Source organism: Salvia splendens, chromosome 12 (genome assembly GCF_004379255.2).
Source record: "Salvia splendens isolate huo1 chromosome 12, SspV2, whole genome shotgun sequence".
NCBI lineage: Eukaryota > Viridiplantae > Streptophyta > Magnoliopsida > Lamiales > Lamiaceae > Salvia > Salvia splendens.
This window is the reverse complement of record NC_056043.1, coordinates 4,857,335-4,881,620: the sequence shown is the minus strand read 5'-3', so window position 1 is coordinate 4,881,620 and position 24,286 is coordinate 4,857,335. Positions and strand designations below refer to the sequence as shown.

The 24,286-nt window shown below is 36.7% G+C and overlaps 3 protein-coding genes across 12 annotated transcripts; all 3 read left to right on the top strand.

Annotated features, from left to right (window-relative positions):
- The first annotated feature begins 653 nt into the window (after positions 1 to 653).
- On the top strand, positions 654 to 5,960 carry LOC121756906 (phosphatidylinositol/phosphatidylcholine transfer protein SFH13-like). 7 transcript variants are annotated; one of them, XM_042152336.1, is made up of 17 exons: positions 654 to 780; positions 935 to 1,001; positions 1,203 to 1,292; positions 1,499 to 1,600; positions 1,723 to 2,026; positions 2,568 to 2,667; positions 2,804 to 3,070; positions 3,363 to 3,440; positions 3,592 to 3,696; positions 3,785 to 3,834; positions 3,914 to 4,013; positions 4,133 to 4,216; positions 4,294 to 4,404; positions 4,667 to 4,811; positions 5,047 to 5,423; positions 5,507 to 5,581; positions 5,678 to 5,960. In XM_042152336.1, exons 4-17 carry the CDS (start codon positions 1,594 to 1,596, stop codon positions 5,696 to 5,698), a joined length of 1,824 nt encoding a protein of 607 aa, XP_042008270.1. In that variant the 5' UTR covers positions 654 to 780; positions 935 to 1,001; positions 1,203 to 1,292; positions 1,499 to 1,593; the 3' UTR covers positions 5,699 to 5,960. The 7 variants fall into 7 exon arrangements, with proteins under 7 accessions (XP_042008270.1, XP_042008268.1, XP_042008267.1 ...); XM_042152334.1 differs by lacking the exon at positions 1,203 to 1,292 and having other exon boundaries at positions 1,530 to 1,600; XM_042152333.1 differs by lacking the exon at positions 1,203 to 1,292.
- Positions 5,961 to 13,200: 7,240 nt separating this feature from the next.
- Positions 13,201 to 15,550, top strand: LOC121759539 (GPI-anchored protein LLG1-like). Its single transcript, XM_042155158.1, has 3 exons — positions 13,201 to 13,577; positions 13,665 to 13,721; positions 15,040 to 15,550. The coding sequence occupies exons 1-3, from the start codon at positions 13,487 to 13,489 to the stop codon at positions 15,402 to 15,404; spliced, it is 513 nt and encodes a 170-aa protein (XP_042011092.1). The 5' UTR covers positions 13,201 to 13,486; the 3' UTR covers positions 15,405 to 15,550.
- Positions 15,551 to 18,935: 3,385 nt separating this feature from the next.
- Positions 18,936 to 23,987, top strand: LOC121759245 (uncharacterized WD repeat-containing protein C2A9.03-like). 4 transcript variants are annotated; one of them, XM_042154762.1, is made up of 10 exons: positions 18,936 to 19,226; positions 20,224 to 20,367; positions 20,729 to 20,896; positions 20,987 to 21,073; positions 21,626 to 21,760; positions 21,881 to 21,991; positions 22,402 to 22,493; positions 22,625 to 22,730; positions 23,097 to 23,183; positions 23,264 to 23,987. In XM_042154762.1, the coding sequence occupies exons 1-10, from the start codon at positions 19,206 to 19,208 to the stop codon at positions 23,675 to 23,677; spliced, it is 1,365 nt and encodes a 454-aa protein (XP_042010696.1). In that variant the 5' UTR covers positions 18,936 to 19,205; the 3' UTR covers positions 23,678 to 23,987. The 4 variants fall into 4 exon arrangements, with proteins under 4 accessions (XP_042010696.1, XP_042010697.1, XP_042010698.1 ...); XM_042154763.1 differs by having other exon boundaries at positions 18,937 to 19,134; XM_042154764.1 differs by lacking the exon at positions 18,936 to 19,226 and adding an exon at positions 20,518 to 20,605 and having other exon boundaries at positions 20,226 to 20,367.
- Positions 23,988 to 24,286: the final 299 nt, after the last annotated feature.

Genomic DNA, 24,286 nt, shown 5'->3' with positions numbered 1-24,286 from the left:
ATATTCTAGTATTAATTTATTCAATTCATTTTTCTTTATATTCTTAAAATCCGTGCTATAACTAAATAAGACTCCTATTGCTTGAAGGAGAGAGTATTTACCTATAAATATAAGGGCAAAATTGATTTCATATACTCCCTCCATCTCATTTAAAATGATATATTTTTCTTTTTAGTTTGTCTCAACTAAGATGTCACATTTCCTTTATTGGAAACATTCTCTCACCAATTAATCCACTCAATCACTTTTTCTCACTTATATTAAAATATTATCTTTTTTTTTCTATTTTAATACTTACACTCATTTTTTATCTCTCCAATTAAACAAATTAACGATTACTCAAGAAATCTATCATCTTAGGGACGGAGGGAGCAACATGGAGCAGTAAATATTAGTAGTAAAAAATTTACCTAGATTCCAAAAGAAAATTAATAAAATATGGCGGGTACACTGTAGTCTGTAGGCCGTGGAATCACTTTTTACCTCGTTTAAAACCTAAAAAGTGCAAAATTACAGACACGCCGTAACTTTTTTATTCCTCGCTCTCCTTCCGGTTTTACCGCCACGGCAGCAGATTCCTCCCCCTCTCCTCAGTTATTTAAAAAAAAGGAAAATGACACGTAAGCAGTTGAAAGAGGCAGCAGCGGTGCGACAAATAACAGCAATGCCGAAAATACGAAACCAAATAAAAAAAGTTTGATATGATTTGGCTGAGACCGCAAAATACAGCACAGAGGATTGAAATTTGAAGGAGAAGACGTACACACTGCACACCTATACGTACACATTCCCCCTAATCCCTATCCCTATATAATATTAGTCGTTAGATCTTTCGTTTTCATTCAATCCTTATTTATTTATTTTTCGAGGAAAATTCGCTTCCGATTCTATTTTATTTATATAACTAAATTTAGCACTTATCTGTGAATTGAAGGCCGAAGAAATCAATGCAGTAGGCTCTCGCTGTTGTGATCCAGCTGCTACGGATTCTGCGGTTTAGTGTAAGTTTTGCTATGGCTAAATGCTTTGCGTTTCGTGATTATCCATTAATCGCATTGATTGTATGCGCGGATATATGTGTGGAATCGTTTGTAGTGTGCGTGTAATTTTTTATTGTTCAAGCCTTTTGAATCTAAATGCAATGCGAATGCGAGATCCGAGGGATATTTTAATTGCATTATTGAATTTCTCCTTTTATGAAGATTGTGGATGTAGATTATGAGAACCGGAGGAATGTTGTGCTTGTGATCTAGCTTCACTAATGGAATTCGGTCTTCCAATTTATTTTGACGGTAGCGTAAATTTGAGCTGTTTTCTGATAAGATTAATTTGATGATGACCATGGCTATCTCTCATTGAACTTGCCTTTGTTATTTTGATGTGGTTATTATCTTATTCTAGTTTGAGGAATCAATTGGCAATAAACAGTTGATTACACATTGGATTATGGAGTACAAATTTGTTGCCAATACAATTGTTTATTGTTACTGTACTGCAGCTTGGGCGTAATCATTTTCTTTGCGAACCAGGCGACTTTAACCTTGAAAATCTGATATCCTCTCCTCTGAGCTATACATCTTGGTCCTGGCGACAATGTCAGGTGCGTGGCTAATAAGCTGCTGCTTTTTCTTAATATGAATGCCTATTATATGATCCATTATCTGAAGACAGAAACAAGCTCTGAAATGATGCTTTTGGCTCTTGACTTCTTCAATGTGATAGGCCAGGATGGATTCGATGGTTATGACGAAACAAGGGAGAGCAAATCAGACTGTGAGAACTCAGATGATGAGAGGAGGAAATCAAGAATTGGGGCTTTCAGGAAAAGGGCTATAAATGCTTCAAATAAGTTCACTCATTCTCTCAAGAAAAGAGGTAAAAGGAAAGTTCACTTTGGCCTGCCTTCCATTTCCATTGAGGATGTACGCGATGCAAGAGAGGAGAGTGCCGTCTGTGACTTGCGTCAAAAACTTCTAGATAGGGAATTGCTGCCACTGAAACATGATGATTACCATACTTTGTTGAGGTGAGCTTTTCTCTGGGTTGACTTTCTCGATCAGTATTGTAATAATATATCCATTCAGCGGCATAAGTGACTTCAGAGCATTTGGAACTGTTGGATGCTCGATCAGTTGTAGTTATTGGATCCTAACATATTCACCTTTCAAGAGTTGTAACACTGTCAGGAACTTGGCTATTAGTCCTTAATCATTTTGCCTGGACAATTTGAATTAACCCCCTTTTTTTGCATGATGATAATTGATCATAGCAAATGAAATGCTGTGTTTCATTTTGTATGATTTGATTTGATGCATGAATTGTGGTTCTTTTTTTTGGTTCTATGATGGTAATTTATGACTATATGGAGAAGTTTCCAACAATATTTAGTAATCAATTTCATTTCATCTTTGAAGTCTGTTTTTTGTTGAAGAAACCAGGGATTTGGGTGGGGAGGTCGGGGCACCAGTAATTGCCACTCCCCCATCTTCACCATGTCATATAAGGTTCCTTCATCTTTTCTTTTTTCTGCAGTAACCTAACTGTTAATGATATTGATTTGTATACAGATTCCTGAGAGCAAGAGATTTCAACATTGACAAAACCATCCAGATGTGGAAAGACATGCTTCAGTGGAGGAAAGAGAATGGAGCGGACACCATATTGGAGGTAAGTGGTATACATTATAAAAGATGAAAAGCAGTTCTGAGTGGATATCTCCTCACTCATGTACATATGTCACCCTTAGGTGGGGGTTAGTGATTGTTTCACCTTTAGTGATGAAATGTGTAATCATTTGCTTCAGGACTTCAAATTTACAGAGCTGGAGGAAGTCTTACAATGTTATCCCCAAGGATACCATGGTGTTGACAAAGAAGGCAGACCTATATACATTGAAAGGCTTGGGAGGGCCCACCCTGGCAAACTAATGCGCATCACTTCTATTGAACGGTATTTGAAATATCATGTTCAGGAGTTTGAGAAGGTTATATATGAGAAGTTCCCTGCTTGTTCTGTTTCTGCAAAGAGGCGAATATGTTCTTCCACCACAATTTTGGATGTACAAGGCCTGGTTAGTCAATCAACTCAACTCTGAAACAGTTATAGTTCCTGATTCCCTGATAATTATATTGGGTTTTGTTAATAAAAGACTCTTACATCCTATGTTTTGCTTTAATTGACTTCTTTTCTAGCTTCTTGTGTTCTGCAAATAAAGGAGCATCCCTTTCTATAACAATAGTTCTCTGAGTGGCTGGGAACTCAGGAATTTGTTTTCTAGTTTTATCTTACATTTCTTGTCTTCACATTTGTTGACAAACTTTGAAATTAGATGTCTAGAATAATGTCAATGATGGTTATTTCAGGGGATAAAGAATTTCACTAAGACTGCTACTAGTTTACTGGCTTCCATGACAAAGATTGATAATAGTTACTACCCAGAGGTAATCATTATCATCTTTATTGTCATCGTCAGTATTAACACCACAAACATCATTATTGTTATTATTGTTGTTGTCAATTCGTTCTAGGGATAATATTGGTTTGAGACTATTTATGCGCTCCCTTTTTAAGTGTTTCCATTTATATATACAGACTCTTCACTCTTTGTACATTGTTAATGCTGGAACTGGATTCAAGAAGGTTCTGTGGCCTGCTGCACAGAAGTTTTTGGATCCAAAAACTCTCTCTAAAATCCATGTAAGGATATGCAAATCCATTCATGCCTTATATCTGTTTGTCCCATTTCCAGCGACATATATTGATCTAAAAATTCTTTGTCAAACAGGTTTTGGACCCCAAGTCTTCAGGAAAACTACTGGAAGCCATTGATCCATGGTTTAATTTTCTCTTCTGCATTGGCTCATATGTGTTTTCCAACAAAATGTCATCTAACAGTTTCTCATTTTATCCATAGTCAATTACCTGAGTTTTTGGGTGGAACATGCTCTTGCAATACTGAGGGAGGTTGCCTAAGATCTAATAAGGGTCCGTGGAATGATCCAGAGATACAAAAGGTTAGCAAAATTATGAGCAGTTTGCGTACTTCTAATTGCAACTTGCAGAACATTGCTCAAGATGTCGAAGTCTGTATATCTGTAGTTATTTACTAATGCAAATAATTGTCCTTTTGTAGCTTATGTTCAATGCAGAACCAGCTCTTGTCGGGCATATTGCAAAATCAGCAAGTGACTCATATATTCAAATCCGTACACTGAAGGTAGCGTTTTTTTCATAACTGACATTTTTTAGTTTCTGTTATACCATGTGTCACATTTTGGTATATCACATTCTCAGGGTAAATGCGGGGATATCTCTACTCTTGAATCATGGTCTGATGGTGATGATCCATTTTCACCAACAAAACTAAATAGCTCGGTGAATTCAAAACTGGCTTCTGTTCATGAAGTGAGTATGATACATGCAAATCACTATTAGTAATTCAATAATATATCACTGCACAATATGTAAACAGAATATGGTTACTTTATTTCCCCCCCTCCTTCCATCTCTCTCCTCCCCCTTCATTCCTCTCGCTCACTTTGCACATACCAACTAAAAAACGCACCTCTCTTCACGCACCTCTCTTCTTGTGGTCATCGTGGAATTTTTGTTGGCAGCAATGCAGTGTGGTTGCCTACTCATGCATAAATTGATAACTTTTTTTCAGGTCAGAAGATCAGATGCACATACCTATAGCAGTTCCAGTGAGTATTTTAGTGCAGTGGGCAGTGATGGGGATGATGAGTATGGACAGGATAATGAGTCTATGTATATGAACAGTGCAAGAAATAGAGATGCTGATGCCAAACCAAGTATGAGAGATTTTTTTTTTCTCCTTGATGTGTCTCTCTTGTTGTGTGGTGCATGTTGATTAGCTATAGCTCGTTCATTTTATCTTAATTTTTTATTTATACCTTTTGATCCAAGTAAATTGAGAAAGCTAATTGTGAGTGTATGTAGTCCTCTTGTCTTTTTATACCACTAATTAATTGTTTTAACCATATACTCTACTCTTTTGCCTAAGATTGTGTTTTGGGGCTGTGTCAGGTACCATAAAGCATACCATGAAAGTCGTGAAGAGAAGTTTCCATTATATGTCCAGACCGTTAGTGTTTTTACTGGTCAAGCTTTCACTGTTAGCCCAAAAGGTACCTATCGAATATTCGAAGAGACGGAGCAATGTTTGTCCACCAAACGTAGTAAGGAGTGACCCTGAACCAAAAACCAACCATTACGTCCACGAGAGAGCTGTGAGAAGAGAGGAGATGGTTCGTCCATGCATACAGCGTCTCCAAAGACTTGAAAGTTTGCTGGAAGAACTCCACAGCAAACCTAGAGAATTTCCAGCTGAGAAGGACCAAATTCTTCAGCAATCTCTTGATAGGATCAAGAACATGGAGTGCGACCTTGAGAAAACAAAGAGGGTAATCATCCACCACCAGATTCGGTCGTTACTCAGCTGAGTTCTGGCTGGTATGAATTACACTGTATCTTTTTTTGTTTCCAGGTGTTGCACGCGACAGTGGTGAAGCAGCTCCATATAGCAGAGTTTCTGGAGAATATGCGAGAGTCCGAGTTTCAGGTAAGTCAATTAGCCGAGCAGGGCATGTGCTTCAATTTCGCAATTGCACTGCCTCACTCAGACAATCTTACTGATCTAGTTTGGATTCGTTTGCAGAAACGGAGGTTTTTCTGTTAAGTGTTAAACGCGGGAGGAATGTTATGATTTCGTATTCGGAGGAATGCAGTTGGTCGTTATTGACTGGACAGTGTATACATTTTAGTGTAAAAAAAGGCAATAGTTGATCTAACCGTGCTCCGATAAACTAGGTTAGGCTCTCTTTTCTCCAAATATAATGTCGGTAAAGAATAGAGCAAACATGTAGAAATGAAGCAGTTTTCATCAAGATGTAACTGCTCTACTAATATTTATACGAGGAAAGATCCATGCTTTTGTTTTACTTCTTTTTCGTTTTATTAAGGAACTAGGAAGCATTTTGTTCGAATGAAAGCTGTCGTGCACACACTTCCAACATAGAGTTGTGGCTTCCACGAAGTGGATTTTGTATTCTTAGGTAGGTCTAATAGTACTTTCTCTGTCTATGAAAACATGACACTTTTTTTCATTTTAGATTATCCACTAATACGAAATTAAGAAATTTGCTTGTGAATTCATCCGTATTTAGATTAATATAACAAAGATTAATTGTCTAATTGCCATTTATAAAAAATACTAGTAGAAACATATTCGCGGTTCATTACAAGATAATAAATTAATTACTATGTGTCTGATTGAGTAAATCTAGTTAATTTTATCTATTTAAAATATGATTTCATTCGTTGATTCCAGCTAAAACCTTTAACTTATGACATGATATAACTTATTGAAGCACCAATTAGACTAATCAGCCGATAAGTTACAATTAATGAAATGAATTCAACTATTTAAATTTTAAAACAGACAGATTTGCAACTATAGAATCATTAATTACGACATTAATATTTACACACAATGATTTACAATTTCGCATACAATTGAAATACAGTTGTTTAAAAACTCATTTTCCTGAGTCAAGCTCAAGATTTGATGGTTCATTCACCATTGCATCGGGACATGCAAGAGGAACACTTGGACTTGGTCGAACAACATACTCAATGGTTCTTTTACAGCTACTTTTAGCTTTGACGTGGAGCTCTTAGTTCCAAGTCAATGCTTATTGCTATTTACGGAGCATGCCACACATTTAGATTGGCTTGGACCACCGGATGCAACAATTGAAGCATGGCTAGGGTACTCTTCGATAAATGATGGCATACATTCGCTTACTCTCGCAACGTAGTATATATGGCTAGAGTCACTAGATCATATTCGTCATGGAGGTGACCGTGAAGTGGATTTCCGACATATAGATGGGCTCAGACCTCTGCCCTTACTATGTGTGATCACCTTTCAGCGCATTCCCTTGAAGACGACGATTAGGATAAACCTATTAGGTTATTCTAATTTCATATTCAGGTATTGTAATGGTTGATTGACTAATGTTGCTCATTTTGTTTTGGATGTTTTGGTCTTTTTCTTGGGGACTAGCCACTTTTGGGATGTCCTAGATGTAGAGTAAATAGGTGAGTTGCTGTGTTTGATGGGTATTGTCATTTTCTTACTTTGTTTTGTTGTTGATAATGTAACACTTTTAGACATGCCCTACCTAATGTAGCAATCACTTTAATATTGACATATTAGGGGTTTGACGTTTGGTTTGCCCTATATCTCTTGGTCATAACATGAAAAATTACTTGTTCAAGCGACAAAGTGTGATTACTAGAAGGGTCTCCGCCTGATTACTTGATTAATTGTCAAAATTGAAATACCACAACACTCTATTTTACAAAAGACCTTAAATTCAAACCTATGTGCTATGTAGTTATTAATATATTTCTCATCTTATGTGATGGTACAACGGTCCTCCTGACATCTTATGTAGTGGTTCCATATTTGTGGGTTAGATGCAGTTTAATATATCAATTGATTGATATTTATTAAAAATAAAAATTAAATCATAGTATCAGGTCAAAATTGATTACATCTGAGTGCAACAAGAAAAGTTGGTCCAAATTGTTTTGAATGTTCAGGCCGGATCGGATTTTTTATAAAGTTCAAGTGTTCAACATCTGATTGGATATTTTAAAATTCAAAGTAATCCGAAATACAAAATATACTTGTGTATATATATTATACTCCATGTAATAATGGAGTGCTCATTTCAGTTGGAAGAAGAAGGCAAAGTTCGGTAAGCTCGGCTTACCGAGCTGGAACTAGCCTGGAACTAGCCGAGAAGAAGGCAGAAGAAGGAAGCTCGGCTTTGAGCTGGAACTAGCCGAGAAGGAAGAGTTCGGTTGTGAGCCGAGAAGGAAGAGTTCGGTTGTAAGCCGAGAAGGAGTTCGGTCTTGAGCCGAGGAAGGAGTTCGGTCTTGAGCCGAGGAAGGAGTTCGGTCTTGAACCGAGAAGGAAGAAGCAACCTAGCCGAACTAGCCGTTGGAGCAGCAGTTAGTTAGCTGAGATGTAGCGGTTATTCTTCTTGCTTTCTTGATTCTTCTTGTAGTTAGTTAGTAGCAGTTGCTACTTGATTGTAGAGCTTTAAATAGCTCACCGTGTATGTAGTTTAGAGTAGAGTTCAATCAATAAAGAGTTTTCCAGTTTCTCTCCAAGATTATCATCTTCAATACTCAAAGTGTGAGTGTGTGTGTTTCTGCATTGTGTGATCTCATACAACAGTGAGTGTGTGTGTGATCTTATTGAGTGTGTGAAAGCCTTGTGTGTGCGTAAATCCCAACAAGTGGCGCCGTCTGTGGGAAGGGATATTGAAGCTGATTTGCAGAGGATCAAACGGTTTCAGAGATGGCAGCAAGGCTTGATGCAGAAAAGTTCACAGGCAAGAATGATTATAGCCTGTGGAAGATGAAGATGAAGGCGGTTTTGATTCAACAAGGCTTGGCCGCAGTTCTTGCAAAACCAGAGGAGAAAGGCTGTATGCCTATAGTTTTTCTGGAGATAGGTCCATCATTGAGCAGCTAGAGGAGTTCAACAAAATCATTGATGACCTGGGATCTGTTGATGTCAAGATTTCAGATGAGGATAAGGCCATTCTCACATTGAATGCCTTGCCTAGCTCGTATGACCAGCTAAGTGATGCAATTATCTATGGAAGAGATAAACCTATCACCTATGCAGAAGTCTATTCAGTCTTGATGGCCAAAGAACTCCAGAAGACAGCCAACAGAGGCTCTGCAAGCTCCAATGTTCAAGCTGCAGAGGCCTTGAATGTGAAGAAGTTCAAGAAGCAGAACTTCAAGAAGAAGTTTGAGGGCTCTAAACCCTCAAGCTCTGATGCTCAGAAGGAAACCAGAGCTTGCTATTGGTGCAAGAAACCTGGACATTTGAAGAAAGATTGTCATGCATGGAAGAGAAAGATGGCCTCTGAGGGACACAACCAATCTGATTGTGTGGAGAGTGCTGATCCCCCGGCTCAACTTATGAATATTAGTGACAGTGGGGTCAGTCACAGGTGGATAATGGACTCGGGGTGCAGCTTCCATATGTGCCCCAATAGAAGCTGGTTTCATGATCTTCAAGAAGCATCGGGTACGGTTGTTCTTGGAAACAATCATATTTGTCAGATCAGAGGAATAGGGAAGGTAAAGCTAAGCCTACAAGATGGCTCTATAAAGATCCTAACTGGGGTGAGGTATATATTCCAGAAGTGAAGAGGAATCTCATCTCATTGGGAATGCTGGAGCAGAAAGGGTTCACCATATTGATGAGTCAAGGAAAATTGTTTGTTAAATCTGGAGATGCAGTGATGATGGAGGCTGACAGAGAGCATATTCTCTATTATCTGAAGGCTAAGGCTGTTGATGGAGAAAGCAATGCAGTGTCAGATGATTCCATAATGCTATGGCACAAGAGATTGGGCCACCCAGCTGAAGGAAGCTTGAAAGAACTCATCAAGAAGGGTCTGATCTCTGGAGATTTCAACAAGATGAACCCCTGTGAGCAGTGTATACTTGGAAAGGCTAAGAAGGCACCCTATCCTACAGGTATTCACTCTTCTACAGCCCCTTTAGACTACATACATAGTGATCTTTGGGGGCCTTCACCGGTGTGTTCAATTGGTGGAGGAAAGTATTATCTAGCTATCATTGATGACTATACAAGGAAGTTGTGGGTATATATTCTTAAAGAAAAATCTGAAACACTCACAAAGTTCAAGATATGGTGTAAGGAGGTTGAGCTAGAGAAGGGTAGAAGTGTTAAATGCTTAAGAACAGACAATGGCCTAGAGTTCTTGTCTGCTGAGTTTGATCTGTTTTGTAAAGAGAAGGGTATGAAGAGGCATAGGACTGTTCCTGGTAATCCTCAGCAAAATGGTGTTGTGGAGAGGATGAATAGGACAATCCTAGAGAGGGTGAGGTGCCTGCTTCTTGGTTCTGGTTTGAGCAGCAGGTTCTGGGGTGAGGCTGTGTATACAGCAGCCTATCTCATCAATAAATGCCCATCTACTGCCCTGAAATCTGAAACTCCTGATTACATGTGGTATGGAGCTCATAGTGACTACTCAAAGTACAAGGTGTTTGGGTGTGTGGCCTATGCTCATGCTAGGCAAAGCAAGCTTGAAGCTAGGGCTCTGAAATGTATTATGTTGGGGTATCAAAGGGGTGTTAAGGGGTATAGGCTCTGGTGTATTGAGCCCGGTAAGCAGAAGGTCTTGGTGAGTAGGGATGTGGTGTTCTTGGAGGATCAGATGCCATTCCTGAAAGATAAGCTGGACTCCAATGAAGATGAGGGTGATTTCTTCAAGGTGGAGCCTGTGGGGGTTGGCCTAGGAGCAGGTGGAGTTATTGACTCAGGGAGTGAGTCTGATTCAGATAAAGAAGAGGCTCCAACTCAGGGCAACCAGGCTGGTGAGTCTATATCAGACTCTATCAGAGACTATCAGCTTGCAAGGGACAGAGTTAGAAGAGAAACAAGGCCACCAACAAGGTTCTCTGATGTTGTGTATTATGCTCTGTGTGCAGCTGAAAGTATTGATGGCGCAGATCCACTCACATATAAAGAAGCTATGCAGAGTAAAGATAGAGAAAGATGGATTGAAGCCATGAATGAGGAAATAGAGTCTTTACTCAAGAACAAAACATGGATTTTGGTGGACAAATCCAAGCTGAGTACAGATGGTAAGGAAAGGAGGCTGGTAAGCTGTAAGTGGTTGTTTAAAAGAAAGATTGAGACCACTGATAAGGATAGAGTCAGGTTCAAGGCAAGGCTGGTGGCTAGAGGCTTTACACAGCAGGAGGGAATCGATTTCAATGAAGTGTTTGCACCTGTTGTGAAGCACACTTCAATTAGGATCCTATTGGCTGTGGTGAATCAGCTTGACTGGGAGCTACAACAGCTTGATGTGAAGACAGCCTTCCTAAATGGAGATCTAGAGGAAACTATCTTCATGGAACAGCCAGAGGGCTATGTGAAGATTGGAGAAGAAGGCAAGGTGTGCCTGTTACAGAAAAGTCTTTATGGACTTAAGCAAAGTCCTAGACAGTGGAATAAGAAGTTTGATGCACAGATGAAGAAGATTGGCTTCTCCAAGTCAGAATATGATGATTGCATTTACATCAAGAAGGCATGCAAGACCCCCATTGCCTACCTATTACTCTATGTGGATGATATGCTACTTGCAGGGCCTTCTATGACAGAAATTCAGAAAGTTAAACAAGATCTGAAGTCAAGCTTTGAAATGAAGGATCTAGGAGAGTCAAGGAAGATCCTAGGCATACATATTCAGAGAGATAGAGGCTGCAAGAAGCTGTGGATGCTGCAAACTGACTATATTGAGAAAGTTTTGCAGAGATTCAAAATGGAAAATGCAAAAGCTGCATCAACTCCTCTGTCCCAGAGTTTTAAGCTTTCAAAGGAGCAGGCCCCTAAAACTAAGCAAGAGGCTGATGAGATGGAGGCTATCCCTTATGCTAGTGTGGTTGGAAGTGTTATGTATACTATGATTTGTACAAGACCAGATCTTGCTCATGCTATCTCAGTGACTAGCAGATACATGGCAGACCCGGGGAAGGAGCATTGGAATGCTCTTAAGTGGATATTGAGGTACATGAAGTCAACTAAGGACTGGGGGATTGTCTTCAATGACTGGGAAGGTGAATCTGAGGAGGTTGTGCAGGGCTATTGTGATGCAGACTATGCTGCAAACCTGGACAACAGAAAGTCCCAAACAGGTTATCTTTTCACCATGTTTGGAACTGTAATCAGCTGGAAATCAGGTCTGCAAAGTGTTGTTGCTCTCTCAACAACAGAATCAGAGTATATAGCTCTCACTGCAGCTGTACAGGAGAGTTTTTGGATTCAGGGAGTGATTTCTGGCTTTGGTTTTGACCAAAAGACAATGATGATTCATTGTGACAGCAGCTCAGCTATGTGCTTGGCTAAACATCCGGGTTTTCATGAAAGGAGCAAGCACATAGACATAAAGTTGCATTTCATTAGAGATGAGATTGAAAAGGGGAGAGTGAAGGTGATTAAGATTAACACCTTGCACAATCCGGCTGACATGCTAACAAAGTCTCTAGGTAGAGACAAGTTTGATCATTGCAAGAAGTTGAACAATGTTTGTGCAAGAACTGAGATGAGCCCTCAGGTGGAGAATTGTAATAATGGAGTGCTCATTTCAGTTGGAAGAAGAAGGCAGAGTTCGGTAAGCTCGGCTTACCGAGCTGGAACTAGCCTGGAACTAGCCGAGAAGAAGAAGGCAGAAGAAGGAAGCTCGGCTTTGAGCTGGAACTAGCCGAGAAGGAAGAGTTCGGTTGTGAGCCGAGAAGGAAGAGTTCGGTTGTAAGCCGAGAAGGAGTTCGGTCTTGAGCCGAGGAAGGAGTTCGGTCTTGAGCCGAGGAAGGAGTTCGGTCTTGAACCGAGAAGGAAGAAGCAACCTAGCCGAACTAGCCGTTGGAGCAGCAGTTAGTTAGCTGAGATGTAGCGGTTATTCTTCTTGCTTTCTTGATTCTTCTTGTAGTTAGTTAGTAGCAGTTGCTACTTGATTGTAGAGCTTTAAATAGCTCACCGTGTATGTAGTTTATAGTAGAGTTCAATCAATAAAGAGTTTTCCAGTTTCTCTCCAAGATTATCATCTTCAATACTCAAAGTGTGAGTGTGTGTGTTTCTGCATTGTGTGATCTCATACAACAGTGAGTGTGTGTGTGATCTTATTGAGTGTGTGAAAGCCTTGTGTGTGCGTAAATCCCAACACTCCATATAATAAAAATATAGTAATACAATTATCTAACAAATTTAAACATATATATATATATATATATGTTGAACAATTCTAATGGTATTTTAGTTATTAGATTTTCAGAATTTGATATTATTAGATTTCCAAAATTTTAAACTTTTAGTCTTAGATTTTTGAATTTCGGACTCGAATTTGATTAATTTATCATAAAATTTTGGATGAGAGAAGATCGAGCAAAAATCGAAACAGAAATTTGAATACCTGCTCAAAATCCTAATTTTTTTTTATAATACTTGGTACTACTACTAAAACAAACATATAGTTGGTGTAGAAACGGAAACGGAAACGGAAACGGAAACGCAAGAAAATGATATGGCGTTATTATCTGGCAGTGGGCTGTCTTTCATTTATTCCAACCATTACCACTTTAATAATTTAAATATTTTACATAAAATTTCCATCTCTCTTCATCAGTTATCTATCCAAACCCAAAAGCTAAATCAGCTGTTGATCTTGATCAGTTAATAACTCTTAGCTCATTTATTGCATTTACCGGAAATCTAGAGAGAGAAAGGGATCTGCAACGGAACTACTGTTTCCACCTCGAGCACTTTTTTTGCGACAGTTTCAGGTTACACACATTGATTTAATTGGATCGGCAAACCAAACGGAGTCGAGTCATCTATACCACAAACATGCTGGATTCAAGTCACACGAAGCTCTATTTGATTCTGGCTCTCTGTCTCTCGCTCTCTACCTCTCTCTGCGCTTCCACTTTCATTTCAGGTTTGTTTTTCGGATTCTCTGTTTAATTTTTGCCTGATAATGTGTACCTTCCTGATTGTTGATCTTATCTTGTTTTAACCGACGCAGATGCTGTATTTGGATCTTCGGTTTTGAGTGAGAGAAGGCTCCTTCAAGCTAAGAAATGTAGGTTTTATTTCTCTCTCTCTCTCTCATCCTTAATTTCCAATTTTTTTTGGATTGTGTTATTTAAATCTGTTGGTTATTTGATTGTTTCCTAGATGTAATTCAAAATATGGAAAATTTCTGATTGCAATCAAATACTTCATTTTCTGATGCCTTTTTTAAAATTTTCACGTTTTAGCTTGTTTCTTAAGAAGTAAATATGCTTTCCAGCATGAATAGGTTATAGAAATTGTGAATAGTTCTTCAATGATAAAATTGGGGTGAAGGAAGTTATTTCCTGCCCTAATTCACCGAATTGATGTTTTATTTGAGCCAAATTTGATGAGAGAGGAAAATTTGAGTAGCATTGAGTGTTTGGTCCTTCAAATAGAAACCAAAATCTCGGAAAAAACCTTGAGAATGTGATCTGGTGAAATAAATGGTTGGAAATTAAGCATAAGTAGCAATATGAAATTTGAGAAGTTTAGTTTGGGTTTTGTAACCATCTCCAAAACTCAATTTTGGTGGAGAAAACTTTTCCAACCATACACCAAACCCAAATCCAATTTTGGATTTTGTTTTATGGAACAACACCAAATATGGTGCTATTGCAAAAAATTTGTGGGACATATACTAAAAATTATAAAATTTGAATTTGGTGTAAATGGTTGAGAGTAAAACTACTTTTTAGGTTGAAAAGTTAGAACAAGCACAGTTTGGTTCTCATTTGTGAAGTTTGAGTGGCTAACATTTTGTCCCCGTTAGAAATATATATGGAAATTTAAACTAGGGTAGGTTTGGATGTTGTCAATGTTTTCCTCGTTTTCTAGCTAGATTATTTTGAAGTGAGTACTAAAATACACTTGAGCAGAGTTTCTTTGATCTTCTTTTATCTATTGGAGAATGTCATGGTTAAGGGAGAAAGGGGTTTTATCCAAATGCCACTTCATTGAAATGATGCTAAATTGCTTTATAGGTCACTTGGTATCATTTTGATGTTTGGTAAACATCAAGTAATTGATATAAATTGTGTTCCAATTTCAACTTCTTTATATGGTATGTCAAAAAATCAATCAAAATTTGAAATTTTGGTATGTGTTGCATGTGCAATGTTGTGTGCGTGCAATATGTGTGTGTGTGCACAGTAGTGATCAACATAATCCCAACATCTATCTATGTAAGTAACTTAGTAAAGTGATGCAAAAAGTGATATAGAGAATGGAATATGCACATCTACTCTGTTTCACAAGAAGGGTATTGTTCCTTGATACTGTATCGAATAATTTTGCGTAACTAAAACTGATTTTGTGCTTGATGGTTAACCAACCTGTGGTGGCAGCATGCCCTGTGAACTTCGAGTTTCAGAACTACACTATCATCACCAGCAAATGCAAGGGACCTAAATACCCACCAAGCTTGTGCTGCCCAGCTTTGAAGGAGTTCGCCTGTCCATTTTCGGACGAGTTGAATGACTTGTCCAATGACTGTGCTTCAACCATGTTCAGCTATATCAACCTCTCCGGGAAGTATCCACCGGGCCTATTCTCCAGTGAGTGCCGTGAGGGCAAGCTTGGCCTCGCATGCGACGCACCAGGTCCGGGATCTGCACAAGAGAAAGCTAAGGTTAACAGTGGAGTTCAGATCGAATACAAGTTGCTGCCTGTGACGGCCCTCCTCCTCGTTCTTTCGCTGCTATTTGTTTGATGGTTTGCACGGGCAACTCTGTATTCTTTTGTTATTAACTATTGTAAAATTCAAATTACTCCTAGTGTTAAAAGGGAGTTATATTTAAACTGATATTTTTGTATTTCGCTAATTTTGATTTTATATCATACTCCTATTTAATTTGATTTGCAAAAGCAAGTTGATATATAATCATTGCTAATTACAAGTGAAAGTAGACACTTTTGTTTGGCATAATAGGTGGAAACAAACGGCGTGAATAAGTTGAGGTGGTCAACACATTCTCTACGATAACAACACACACCCGTGGTATATTCCATTCGTTAGCAATTAAATGTCTTATATTATCATTTTGATATGTTCATCATTAAATATCTAATTTTATTTTTACACTTTTTATAAATAGACCTCATATTTCACTTATTCATGTCATTCATACTCCATATTATTATCAAACAAAATATAAATATGTGATCCATGCATACTCTATTAATTTTTTTTATATTTCTGAAAATTTGGATCGAATCAAAGATATTTATGAGATCGGATGAAGTAACAAATGATGGGATTAACTTCCACCATCCATATCATTCGGCTTCCAATGCTCTAAAGAATTTCAGAAACAAACCACCTCTATGAAGAAAAATACTACTCCCCTCCCTTTGAGATCTCTTATTGATTTGGAGTATATCTAGTAAAACATAAACAGATAAATAGGAATATAGGTATCAAGTCAATTATGTATAAGCGTATGAAAGAGGAGATATGGGAATAAAATACAGTTAAGAATTATTTATTATGTCATCTTGAGAAAAAATTTCAGTAGACCATCTACACCACAGTCGGATTATGAGGTAGGTGTATTCAACCAATTACTATTTTTTGACATATGAAAATATGAAGAAGCCCACATCCAGCTAGACATGCAATCCATTTAGGAAACATTCATTTTACTACTATAAATTAAATAATCTAAAATGTGGAAATTAATGCTATACATTATATTGCATATTAATGCATAATATAATAAAATGGGTATGATCAATTGCTAATTTTTTAAGTTGCAAACTCTGCTAACTCATCAACACAATGTATTAAAAATATCAACACGATGACATTAAAATGTCAACACATAATTTTATTGACATTTCAATATACCGTGTTGACATTTTAATGTTATCGTGTTGATATTTTTAATACACTGCGTTAATGAGTTAGCAGAGTTAGCAACTTAAAAAAGTTAGCAATATAACGCACCCCATATAACATACAACACTTGTTAGTATATTTTATGGGTATGATTTTCTTTTTCTTTTGAAAATTACTACTAGTATATGCATTGTATTGCATATTTATATATACACATAATAAACAACCAAAAAAATACATACAACACTTCGTTACTAGTATTTTTAGTATTTTTAATGGGTATGATTTTTTTTTCTTTTATATATATATACATATATATATATAGAGAGAGAGTTGTATATGGTGTGTTAAGGTCCTTCACAGCTTTTCAGTGCAAACTTCAATCAGATCACAGCCTTGGATCATTGAATTGGATGGTTGTGATGATCTGCATTATTTGACGAAAAATCTGCATTATTGGTCGGTGTACATTATTAGAATGAAAATTTACATTATCACACTATAATGGTGCATTATTAGTTGGTGTGCATTATTCAACTGAAAATCTGTATTATTAAATGACACGTGGCATCAATCTAACCGTCAGATGACAAAATCGTGGGGCTGAGATTAATAAGAACAATAGAATAAAAGATAGAAAAATGATCTGAATACATCCCTATATATATATATAGCATGACTATAATTTAATTTTTATTTACATATTAAGCTATTGAGTATATTTATAATCCATTATATACACAAAAATAATATTTAAAATATTAAATTATGGTCATACTTTTTAAATTTTATGTAAAATTTTCAATTATATATATATATATATATTTATACATGGGGTGTGATCAATTGCTAACGCAACCATTAATTGCTAACTACAACTAATTTAAAATTATAAGATTAGTAGAGATCTAGTGGTCTAAAAATTGCCACGTGTAATTTCGTTTTATTATTATTTAAATTTAAAAAGATAAGAAAATCACCACAATTATGGTTTTTGATCAAAATGTCAATATAGTGCATTAAACATATCAATACGATTCATTGAATATGTCAACACAATTTAGCATTAACATTTTATATGTATCATATTGACATATTATGATAGCTATATTGACATTAAACTGCTACCCAAGAAATACGAAAATTCAAGATTTTTTTTTCAAATTTTGACATCGGAACATATGCAAGTGAGATCTCGTTAGAATCCTTATAAAATTATTTTTAACTTGATATAAGTTGTGTAAAAAAAATAATTTAAATTGAGATAGTTATAATCATTTAAAGTTTTTGGATGTTTTTTGAAAGTTGGTTATAACTAACTTTTTGTCGATTGACATAAATACCCCTAATTGACATTTTATGTGTATTGTATTGATATTCATGGATACATGATCTTGTGCCTTGATTTCATGATCCAATGTCTATCATTCAGTTGTAGTTAGCAATTTAGAATTGAGTTAGCAATATAACTCACCCTGAAAATATATTGGTAATGTCCATGCTTAGATTATGCAATTTTCCATAATAGTGGTACAATGAATGTTTCATAAATAATTATATAGTATCTAGTTGGATGTAGCCCTCTTTATATTTCCAATTACCATAAAATAACTAGTGTGACACACCACTTTATAATAGCACCGTGGATTGGATTGACCACTAAATTTTTTCTCACCATGTTACTGATGATCACAAGAGGTGTCGGGTGTCAAGTCAATAAGCAGGTCATCATTAACTTGATTTATTTTCTAGTAATAAAGAGTCCAAATGCGTTTTACTCTCATATTTCCTCTTTCATATCTCTCATGGATTGGAAGTAATATGGTAAATAATTACTCTCTCCGTCCCAACTAAGTTTAATCCTATTTTTTTAGGACGTCCTAACAATGTTTAATTATTTTCTTCTTCTTTTTTTTTAAAAAACATCTAATCACTCTTACTTTATTCTATTATATATTTTATTCTCATTTATTTCTCTAACTTTTTATTTTATTTTCATTTATCCATTCTAACGCTATTTGTTAAGCTTCGTGCCCAAAAGTTTGAAGAAAATTTCAACATTTTTTCTTCTAAATTTTACTCCATTTTCAAATACAAATATATCAACTTTCTACTTTTATGGTAATTTCATAAAAAGAGTCAAAATCATGCGACAAAGTATAATTTATGTAATTTTACGAGTTAATATTATTATTTTGATTTTATTAATATTAGACTGCCATTTGTGTGTCTTTTTCTCTTACAGCAAATGTTAATATTACTATTATTAATCAAATTATTGTCGTTATTATACAAAGAAAGATACCTAAAAAAGAAAAAAAAAATTAATTTTTCACCCTAAAAGTATAACAATAAATCACTGCATAAAATCAAGCGTCCCTTTCATTTCTTGTTAGATTGGAAACTCGCTTAAAACCAGTGGATAAAGATTGCTCATATATATCATCACCCCCCTTTCTCTCTCCTTCTAGACCTATCTCACAAATTTCGCCATTTTACAATCTGATTTTATCGAATTTGTTTTCTAATCAAACATCATCTCTCAATCGGAATTCATTCCAACACCTTCCTGATTCCATACGACTTCTCTATTCCCAGGGAGGTCAGAATCTCGACACTTGGTTTAGATTTCTGAAGAACTATTTATTTCTTGTGCATTGTTCACCAACGACCATGCTTAATGCGTCTACCGTGGTGTGAATTTTGACTTTTGCTCTGTTACTTTTATGCTACCATGTTTGGAATTCTAGGGTTTATGTTTACCATGTTGCCTTATTGTCCGTAGTTGAAAAACACTGCTTTTTTATTGTGTTCAATTCTGTGCAATCGTGTTTCATCTCTGCCTCGTCAACTTGTGAAGGAATTTTTGTAATGGGTGCGAATGGGATCACAATTTTTTGCTTGTCAATTACTACTATTTCACAACCGATATGGCCTTTCCAGTTTTAAAATTGTACTACTCGTTTGGAATTCATTTAATTTATTGCCTTTTCAGTGTTAAAATTATGGAGTTCAATTAATATATTGCGGAAACGATTGTTCTGCATCCTCATGTGTTGTTTCCTTTGTTTTTGTGCACAAGTTTTGTTCTTGTAGCTTGTTTAGTCATTAACAAATTTTAGTTTCAGTTTATGTATGCTTGGAGATACCTTTATTTTCTGTTAATGTTAAGCTTAGATTATCTCTACTCTTACATTTTGTTCTACGTGATGTTCGCTGTTACTGCGAGAGTCGGGGAACTGGTGCTCCTAATATAATATGATAATTAATGTCATAATAGGGGTACTGAGAATGTAGCGTACACCCTCCAATCAGTTTTCATGTCTCAAAAACATTATTCTTCGACTGCACTAATGATATACTGTATAAATTATGTTGTTAGTTCTAGGTCATGTTCCTAAATGATATCAGAAGCTGAACGGTTCTATAAAACCTGTTTATATTGATTGGTTCTTTCCTACGTGACCTTATGCACAAAATAAGGCGGAATGTGTAGCGACTCTTCTCTTAAGTACATTTATTGCAACCTATCATTTTTTACTACTATTTTTGACTTGATCGTTCATGATGTATCATGAAATGTGACATACCATTTAACTCGATCCTTATAGCTGTCTTGATATCTGTGACTAAGTGAATGCTAATTATATGTAGTCATTGAGCAGTTTCGTTGATTGTTCTTTCTACGTAGATCATGTCCAATCAACAAGGAAATGAAGCTGAAGAAATGGAAGAGGAATATGAGATGGAAGATGCAGATGACGATATGGATGATGAGTTCCACGCAGGAGATGCTGGTGGCTCAGATTCTGATATGGACGAATATGAATACTTGGTTCGTTCATACTTTTTAACTTGCAAATTGAACTGTTAGTGGCTGCTTTTTTTTAAACTTATCTTAATTTAAAAAATGAAAATTACATTAAAAGTTTTCATATTGCATGATAGCCAAATGAAATGTCTTGTGTTCGAACGTCACTGCCAGCCATTTATAAATAATTACAGTGTGTGGCTCTGCTGAAATGTTAACCAGTTTGCACGTGAGAAGCGTGATATTATCTAAAAATCAAAAGGTACCTATTTACTATATAATCTTTTAGATGAGCTACCCATTTAGCATTGATCTGATACTCTCACTTTATTGATAATCAGATTTAATCTATATGAATTGCTGAACATCACCTCTTTCCTCGCAGAATAATAGAATGCAAGACACAACTGCGGCTCAAGCTAGAAAGGGCAGAGATATCCAAGGGATTCCCTGGGAGCGGCTGCATGTGACAAGAGAGAAATATAGGCAGACTAGACTAGAACAATATAAGAATTACGAAAACATTCCTAAATCTGGAGAGGGGTCAGAAAAGGTAGATTCTTTATTTTGTTGCTTTATTTAATATTTTCTTGGTTGGTTCTGCTTTGCAATTCAATTTATTTCCTTTTCCGGTTTCAAATAGGATTGCAAATCTACTGAAAAAGGAGGCCCGTACTATGTGTTCAGACGAAATTCAAGATCTGCCAAATCTACCATTTTACATTTTCAGGTATTTGAAATAGTTTGCCGAGGATATTTTCTTTATCGATTCATTAAGTGCTTAGATGCCTTTCTTGTATGAATTTGTACGGCGTATTTAAGTAATGAGTGCGTAAACAAATTGTCTCAAGAGTACAATGCTTGAGCGATTTTCCGTATCTCATCTAATAATACATCCTCCTTGTCTATGATTCTCTGGGGAGCATATTTTCCCATATTATTTTGGTTATTTTGGAAAATTTCTTTTCTTACTCTTTTTTGTGGTCTTAAGTAGAGGCCTTAAGAGCTTGCCTGAATAATGTGTAATGCATAATACTTTCTGTTTCATCCCTGAATATATTTTGTAAATTCACTTGTCTGATGGGATAGCTCGAAAAGCAGAGGGTTTAGGGGAGCAGTTGGCTCAGTTTGAGTAGTCCTAAATCCTGAACGGGTGGTTTGAGCATCGTCCCTAAATATGTGTTGACTTTTTTTCTTCTCTCTGTTCTACCACGACTTGACAGTGTTGAAATTGGATTACTATTGCTTACATGTGATTTTTATTTTTTATATTTTTTTGCAGCTGAGAAATTTGGTATGGGCTACATCAAAACATGATGTCTACTTCCTGTCTCATTTCTCTATCATGCATTGGTCATCATTATCATGCACCAAATCTGAAGTTCTTAATGTATCAGGACATGTAGCACCTTGTGAGGTAGTATTTCACTTTAGCATCTTACTCTCAGTTTTGCTTCTAGTAGACACTCTTTGCGTGTATAATATTGTCCTGCAGGTGTTTCAATCTAACTTATTTCATTATTCTTACCTAATGTAGAAACACCCTGGGAGCTTGTTGGAAGGATTTACCCAGACTCAGGTCAGCACGGTAGCAGTGAAAGATAAGTTGCTAGTTGCTGGAGGTTTTCAGGGGGAACTTATCTGCAAGGTGTGCATTCATTACAATATCTTTATTTAATGGTGTTACAGTTTTATTTATTTTTGCTTTGTCCAGCATATTCTGCCCTCATCTTTTGCGGGTAAACTGTTTTGCTTGACTGACAGGTGGTGTGGTTTCTGCTGGCAGTTATATTGTTATTGGATTTAAGTTTTAACTGGCAAAGACATGCTATTTGTAGATTCTTTCAATTCGTTCAACTAATAATCTGGACTTTTACTTACAAATACCTTCAACTAGCCAGACAGTCCTAAATATGCATATAACAGATATAATCTGTTTACTATTCTTTTCATTCGTGGTAGTTGTGATAAATTCTTAATTGACTATTCAGTTTCTCGCACAAAACTAATGACTATTGCTAGAATATTAGCTATCCATTTCCTCCTGTTTCGTTGCAGAATCTGGATAGGCCTGGAGTTTCCTACTGTACTCGGACTACTTATGAAGATAATGCCATCACTAATGCAGTTGAGATATATACATCTAGCAGGTATCTGCTCTTTACCTATGTTTGTGGATTTTTTGTTTCTCTCTCTACCTGTGACCCCCCTTCTTTTCTTTTTGTCCCCTTCTTTTTGTTTTGCTGGTTGGCCATTCATGAAAGTGTCTTTCTTATTCCAGTGGGGCAGTGCATTTTGTGTCTTCGAATAATGACAATGGAGTTAGAGACTTTGATATGGAGAAATTTCAACCATCTAACCATTTTCGATTTACATGGCCAGTCAATGTGAGTCTCTGGCCATCTTTTTGTGCATGTACATTCACATATGTGTTTTGATATCAACCAGTTTATAGACTGACATTACACACTTGCACGTACACAAGTTATTTAAGTGTGCTTTTGTGAGTTGGTTACCTGCCTCTATATGTATATTAAAGTAACCCTACTGTGATGGGAATTATTGGAGTACTTTTCTAGGTAGCTAATTGGGGTGGGACCAATTCAACATTTTTTCTGCAACTTTGGGGTGCAAAATCTTGTTGCCTAACCTGAGATTGTCATTTATGCCTACAATTGCATGAGTTATTTTCAAATGCAAGTGTAGTCCTTTAATATTTCGTGATGATGTTAACCTGACTTTACTTCATGCAGCATACTTCCCTAAGTCCCGATGGTAAGCTTCTTGCTATTGTTGGTGATGACCCGGCGGGTATGTTAGTGGATTCCAGGACTGGAAAGGTATACGAGTCTTTCCTTGCACCACAGAGACTTCCGTGCTAAGTAATGATGGGTTCCTAATCTTGTATCTATGTTTGCAGGCAATTGCATCTTTTCAGGGTCACTTGGACTACTCATTTGCATCAGCTTGGCACCCTGGTGGATTGACCTTTGCTACCGGGAACCAGGACAAAACCTGCCGAGTTTGGGATATCCGGAATCTTTCAGCATCAGTCACTGCCTTGAAGGGAAACCTTGGAGCCATTCGTTCAATCCGCTATACATCAGATGGCAGATTCATGGCTATGGCAGAACCTGCAGATTTTGTCCATGTATTTGATGTCAATAGTGGGTATGAGAAGGAGCAGGAAATCGATTTCTTTGGCGAGATATCCGGTATGTCATTTAGTCCGGATACAGAATCCCTCTTCATTGGAGTGTGGGACCGTACATATGGTAGCCTTCTTGAGTTTGGCAGACAAAGGGAGTACTCATACCTCGACACTATTGTCTGAGCGGGTTTTGTTATGCGAGCCGGACGAAGGTGTATAGTTGTCATGTTGTGCAATGCAATTTATTTTGGTATCCTAGTTTAGAGGTTTGGTCAAGTGATGATCAGATGCTATGAGTGAAGGGTGTACAGTGAGGATAGATAGTTATGGTGAAATGGTTGTGCATATCCAACTAGGGATATGAGTGTGTGTCATGATTAAATTTTAAAACAAACAATAGCTATGGAGGTCAGGAATCTTGTCATATTTGGTTTGTGAAAAATTGGACTTGTTACCTTTTCTGCTCTTGGACAAATTTAATTTCGTTTTCCAATTTGCTGTTTCTCTTCATTTTTAGTGGGTTTTGGATAATTTAGTTAATGGAATGGAAAACAACCAATCTTTAATCAAGTTCTTTAATACTTCCTCTGTCCCACACTACTCGCACCTTTCCTTTTGGGCACGGAGATTAAGGAATGAGTGATAGACAAAATCAACAATTACGGCTGTAGGTATAAATTGTTACAAAATATGTAAAGAGTGCAAATAATTTGGGACGCCCAGAAAGGAAATAAGTGTAAGTAGTGCGGGACGGAGGGAGTACAATAATTGTAATGTAATTGACAAACCTCA